The 6,751-nt window shown below is 33.0% G+C and overlaps 1 protein-coding gene across 1 annotated transcript; it reads left to right on the forward strand.

Moving 5' to 3' along the window:
* The first annotated feature begins 2,721 nt into the window (after positions 1 to 2,721).
* Positions 2,722 to 5,535, forward strand: LOC109011796 (SKP1-interacting partner 15). The gene is made up of 2 exons (XM_018993130.2): positions 2,722 to 3,983; positions 5,143 to 5,535. The coding sequence occupies exon 1, from the start codon at positions 2,863 to 2,865 to the stop codon at positions 3,979 to 3,981; it is 1,119 nt and encodes a 372-aa protein (XP_018848675.1). The 5' UTR covers positions 2,722 to 2,862; the 3' UTR covers positions 3,982 to 3,983; positions 5,143 to 5,535.
* Positions 5,536 to 6,751: the final 1,216 nt, after the last annotated feature.

Below are 6,751 nucleotides of genomic sequence, written 5' to 3' on the forward strand. Positions count from 1 at the left end.
AGTTGTTCGTTGAGAGGCTGAAAATGAGTGATAACCACCATGTCTTTCTTCATTCATAAATTCGTGTCTGTGCATTATTTGGATCCCACGTTTGTCGTGGGACGGCATGGGGGAGTGCGAGCTGATTCATGCAGTTGTATCGCGGGTCCCATTGCCAAGGTCAGACTCAGAGCCAGAGACAATTGCCCCCAGATGCAGAATCCTATGCAGCTACAGATCATACATTCCTTTTCGGAAAAAGCTAGGGATCCCGTTGGTAGCTCCGCAGCACCCGCTCCCATTTTTTTTTTTTTTTTAATTTAATGATTAAGAAATAATTTTTTAATAATATAAAATTTTTTTAAAAAAATATTAAAAATATATAAACAAAAACTTAAAATAGACCGACAGGAGCTCCCAAAAATACTAATGAAGTGTCGTTTGGATTCGAATATGAGTTGAAATGAGTTGTGAATAATAATGAGATTTATAAATTAAAATTATTAAATAATAATAAATAATAATAAGATAAATTGAGATGGACTGTGAATATAAACGAGGTCTATCTCTCAAAAGTTATGGCTCAAAATTTATTGTTTGATTACTTTAATTTTTTTAATTTTTTTATTTAATGATTAAGAAAATAATTATTAATTAAATTATATATTTTTTTATTTTTTAATAATAAAGAATGTTAAAAAATTTATTGAAAAAATAAAATTTAAATACAATATGCAGGCGGTAATGCTAGCAGTACTCTTCCTCGTTAACATTGGTTTGACCGACTCAGGTGAGGTTGAAAAATGACGAATACACCTATTTTATTTTACGAGGTTTGAAAGTGGAGTTTGAATTTAATTTTTTATAAATAGTAATAAGTTGAATAATAGAATAAGTTATATATAATTTATTTAAATTGAATGTAAAATATGTATGGATGTTAAAATGAATTTAATATAAAAGATTGTAAGGGCAGGTTTGGGACCTCAAACAAAATATAAAATTCTCATCTCATCTCATCTCATCATTACACCTTTTTCAAATCCCTATACGAAATATAATAAACAATTCAACTTTTTTAAATCCCAATACACATTTTTCAAATCCCAAAACAATAATAATATTAAAACTTAATATTTTAAACTTCAAAACAAAACATAAAATTCTCATCTCACCCCCAAACCTACCCTAAGTCTTACGTATAAAGAAGTTTTTAGTTGAGATGAGTTTAGTAATTTGAAAGTTGGGTGTTTGGATATTAGATTCAACTTAAAATTAAACTGGACTCAGTTGAGTCTTACAACCAAACGTAGCCTAAATGTATTTTTTTTTATTTTTTTTTATTTTATATATATTTAAACATTTTTAAAAAATAAAAAATATCAATTCAATAATATTTATTTTATTAATTATTAAGTAAAAAATAATTAAAAATAAAAAATTCAATCGATCAATTTTATATGTCATTTTTCTCGATTCAACTTGTATTTTATTTTTTTATAATATTTTATACAATAGTATTTAAAAAAGATATTATCATTTTATTAAAATACTTCTATCTTATAATATATGTTATAAAATATATAGTTAAATATATTGTGTGATATCCTTACTCGTTTAATATCAACTTTGCCATTTTTCTATCCAAATAAAAATTTGTGATACAAACAAATTAATATCTGAATTTTTTAAAAGTATTTGTTAATTATTGATTTAATTTTGGTGCCTTTAAATTTTAGAAATTAAATAATTTATTTTAATATTATAAAATAAATTGTATCTCTACCGATTATCTTATCTATTTTATTTGTTTAATCAGAATGATCTTAATTATTAAGAATAAAAATAGGAGAATTTCGAATTCAAGATGTTTGATTTAGGTGTGGTTTGAATAGTGAGACGAAATGAGATGAGTTGAAATGATTTTATATGAGTTAAATAAAATATTATTAAAATATTATTTTTTAATATTATTATTGTTTTGAAATTTTAAAAAATTGAATTGTTTATTATATTTTGTGTAAAAATTTAAAAAAATTATAATAATGAGATGAGTTTGAATAATTTTTTAATCCAAACCGGATCTCGCTCACTACCATTATGCCATCCTTATAATTTAAACAAAGATGATTATTGTCTAGAGTTGCCACACTTCTATGCTTTATATTTACGAGCGGTACTACTCTGCCACTTAAGTAGGACCACTTCAATTGATTGTTAGGCCAAATTGGCTTTTTTATTTTTGTTCAATTCTTTTATTCATTTTTTATTATTTTAAAATATTTTTAAAAAATATAAAAAAAATCAATACACTAATAATCACTTCTTTAACTATAAAATAAATAAAAAATTAAAAACAAATTAAAATACATAAGATGTCAAAATAAAAAAAAATTTTTGAATGTACAAAGTAACATTTTTCTTATATTTACACCTAATTAATTTTGTGCAATTCTAAAAGATTTAAGTAGTAAAAAATATTATAGTTATAAATTAATTTTATAAAATAAATTCATAAATTTTATATAATATAATAAATTTATTTTATAATAAAAATAATTTTATAATCTATATATCAAATTAAATTATGTTAAAGGATTTTTTTTAATTAATTTAATGGAGTTCAATTAATTGATGAGATGAATGTATAGATCCAACTCCAAGAAAGAAAGGCCAAGTTAGGGAATTCACTAACCACATACAACACAAGTGTCAACACAAGCAGCAGGCAAACATGAACACGTATGACCACACTCTCCCCCACAATTCCCGAAATCCCCATCAAACCCCCCTCCCCAACTCAACCTACCGGTTCCCCCCCTTCTCTCTCTCTCTATCACACCCAAATCGTCCCGATCCTCTGCTCAGCCACGCCACCGGAAAATGGAATCGTCTCCGATCTACCGGCTCCCGCAGGACACTCTCCACCAGATCTTCTCGAGCCTTCCACTCCGTCAGATTATGATCTGCCGATCGGTTTGCAAGCTCTTCCACCAGGTTCTGACCTCGTCATGCTTCATAGACCTTATCTCCTCCCAATCGCCTCTCTCCCTCATCGCTCTCCGGCCCCCTCATCACCACCACCACCATCGCCACTTGTCGTATCCTCCTTCCCTCAACGTCTTCGACCCCGACCAAAATCAATGGCTCAGATTCACCCTCGACTTTCTCCCCTTCCGGTCACCGCACCCCGTCGCGTCCTCCCTCGGACTCATCTACCTCTGGGCCGACTCGCCTCACTCGTCTGAGCCCAACAAGTCCCTCGTGGTCTGCAACCCGTTAACTCGTCAATTCCGAGTTCTCCCCCAGCTCGGCTCGGCCTGGTCGCGCCACGGCTCAGTCCTCGTCGACTCGGCTAACCGGGTTATGGTACTCACCGAACTCGCGGCCCTATACTTCTCCGGGTCGAATCAGTGGCTCAAATTCTCTTCCAATCTCCCGGCGAAACCCCGAAGCCCGATCCTAGTCTCCGAGTCGGTCTACGCCCTCTGCGACGTCGGTTCACCTTGGCGAAGCCAATGGAAGTTGTTCGCTTGCAAAATCACAAGCGCCCGGAACTGCCAGACCTGGACTCGCCTGGAACGCCACGTGTGGGGGGACGTGTTCGACATCCTAAAACGACCGCGTTTGGTCCGCGGGAGCGGGAACCGAATCCTGATGATCGGGGGGCTGAAGTCATCGTTTTCACTGAACGCGTCGTGCTCAACGATCCTGATCCTGAGGCTGGATCTGGAGACGCTGGAGTGGGACGAGGCGGGCCGCATGCCCGGGGAGATGTTCGAGTGCTTCAAGGAGTCGAGCAAGTTCAAGGTGTTTGGGGGTGGTGATAGGGTCTGCTTCTCGGGCAAGAGGGTCGGAAAATTGGCCATGTGGGATTGCTGTGAAGGGAAAGGGGAGTGGCGGTGGATCAACGTGGTGCCCGGGAGCGGCGTCGGCGATGGGCTCTGTCGTGGGTTCGTGTTCGAGGCGAGGCTCACACGGCTTTGCCTTGATGGCAATTAGAGGTTGGTGGTGGTGTTCGTTACTGTAGCTCTTCTTGTTGGATTAACATCACCGTCATCTAATTATGTTGTACCATAATGTTGTATTCGGATACGCAAAAATGCTTTTTTTATCATTGCTAATTGAGGATTTCCCACATGTTGTTCTTTGTCAATGCATTAAATCAATGTATCTTATCATTTTTGGTTGATGTCAGAGACTCTAACATGGTATATGTACATCAGAGAATCGTTTGTGTTAAACTTGCTCTTTTTGCCCCGTTTGATTGAGAAGAATTCTCAACTAATTTTATCTTATTTCATAATTATAATTTTTTCAAATTTATACATAAATATAATAAACAATTCGATTCTTTCAAATTTCAAAACAATAATAATATTAAAAATAATATTTTAATAATATATTATTTAACTTTCATTTCAACTCATCTCATTTTATCTTTAAATCCAAACGCCCCTTAAGGTTTTCGTTTTGGGATTGCCACAAGACTGTCCAGTACTTTATTTCGAACTTCTAAGACATGTAATTTATCATTTAAATGTACAGCGAGAAATTTATCATGTAAGAAGTGGAGCTTTTGTATGCATGTGGATGGGAGGACTCTCCCATAGTCCTATCTGGAATTTGCTAGGGGTTTGTGAGATTTCATTGCATGGAGAGTGTGTGCGCTGAATCTATGATGCTTTTAGGATGATTTTATGAATTAACTTTAAAAAAAAAAAAAAACGATTTCAGGAATTGGTGGATTCGAAAGGTAAATGCTTAAATGCCTTTTCTTTTTTCTCTTTATTCTGATTTTAACCTATATAGATAGATACACATGCGTGATTCAAAAAGAAACGATTTTCTTTTATTTCATTTGTTCTGCATATAGATACTTCTGAACCAAAACTTTAAGTTGTTTGGGTGCAGTCTAATGCTCTTATTGCTCTTGAAAACTACAAGTTACTGTCATATTTAGCAATACATACGGGGCACGTTTTAGTAGCAAAAGGGTGAAAATGAGAGGAGAATTTCCCAGCAAACTGCAATGCAATAGCAAGGCTTTTCACCTAAAACAAGCCTTGCCTCTGACTGCGTTTTGGCATCATATATAGAAAAGTTCTTATCAATATTCATTCAATTGATTAAGATGTGTTAATTTATCAAAATGTTCGACAGGGGTCGTGTTCAAGTGCCGGATTGGATGAATTTTGAATCTATGGTAGTCATGAAGCTTTCTTATATAACAAGGGATTATGCTTCCAATCAATCTGTAAGGCTTAGATAATGATAAACTAGTCGTGCTATATATGCATACTTATTAGCCAGATTATTCTGATTCTGGGGTTCAAATTATGTGGCTCTAAACTAATGTATTAAGATATGAATGTATGCCTTGTGTGTGGTGTATAGCTCATTTTGAAATATTCTCCCGAAGGAAAAACAGGCTTGAGAAACAAAGCTGGAATCTGTGCTAAATGGAGATGGTGCGAGTGTTTACTCCTAGCTCAGCTGCCTTCTCTTGCTAAATAGCTCAGAATATGATTGGATATATGCCTTAAGCAGTGCTTTTTCCATGGATTTTGCAGAATTGCTTGATCTTTAGAACTTTTGTTTGTAATTTTATAGGAGTTCTCTTACATATCAAAATTTTTTTTTATAGGAGTTCTCTTAACTTGTTTCTTTTACTTATCAAAAATATTTTATAGGAGTTGCTCAATTTTGATTTGCTTCCTGTTTATGGAGCGTTCTCCGCTATCCTAGTGAAATAATTATTCACTTATATCGAGAAATGAATTAACTCTAGAATGTGTTTGGGACTATAATTGTTTGCAGACCATCTCAGATTAATATAATTATTTATAAATTTTTATTTATTTTTTTATTATTATTTTTTTTACAGTTAAGATAAGATGAATTGATATTAAAATTAAAAGTTAAATAAAATATTATTAAAATATATATTTTTAATATTATTTTTATTTTAAGATTTGAAAATGTTAAATTATTTATTTTATTATATATATGAATTTAAAAAAATTATAATAATTAGATAAATCAAGATAATTAAAATGAATTGTTAAAACAAAAGAGGGAACCTATAAACGGCTTCCCTTGGGTATGTGTATGTATATATTAATTAAAAATGTATTCCGCACACTCTCAAATGTTTTGTTCATGCGTAACTAGATGGTACTTTTTGCTGCGGAGTCTTTTCGGGGGCTTTTAACTAGTGAATTGTGGTGAAAAGGAAGGGTCTTTTTTAAGTCTTGGTTAATCATTAACTGCTTGCTGTCGTCCAAAGGACGATAATCTAGAAGACCAAACGTGCAGCAAAAACAATAAACTCGATAACGAGGTTTCATGATGTTACAAGTTTACCTGTGAAATTCAGTCAAAAAAAAAGTTTACCTGTGAAATGATGGAAGAGATTGTAGCTGAGAACATATTACCATGTAATTGGACATATTTACTTGCTCCTGACCCAATAGAACGATTGCGAAAGTTATTTCCCTGTAGAATGATTTACCAAGTCCATGAATCACCAAACATGGTTTGGGGTTTGATCAACGTTTTGAATTTATTTTTGTATTAGTTGGTACGGTCGAAATATGCCGTACTGATTAGCTAATCGGTATAGAAAATGCTATAATTTTGTACCAATTAAAATTTTGGTTGAGATATTTCTGATTTCGGTCGATATACATATTTCGACCTTTATTTATTTATTTATTTTTCATTTTTTCAAACTACAGATTATTTTTAGACCTCCAATTCAAACCAGACT

Source organism: Juglans regia, chromosome 15 (assembly GCF_001411555.2).
Source record: "Juglans regia cultivar Chandler chromosome 15, Walnut 2.0, whole genome shotgun sequence".
NCBI lineage: Eukaryota > Viridiplantae > Streptophyta > Magnoliopsida > Fagales > Juglandaceae > Juglans > Juglans regia.

Coding starts and splice junctions, on each gene's coding strand:
- LOC109011796 (XM_018993130.2), top strand. CDS start 2,863: ATGGAATCGTCTCCGATCTACCGGCTCCCGCAGGACACTCTCCACCAG.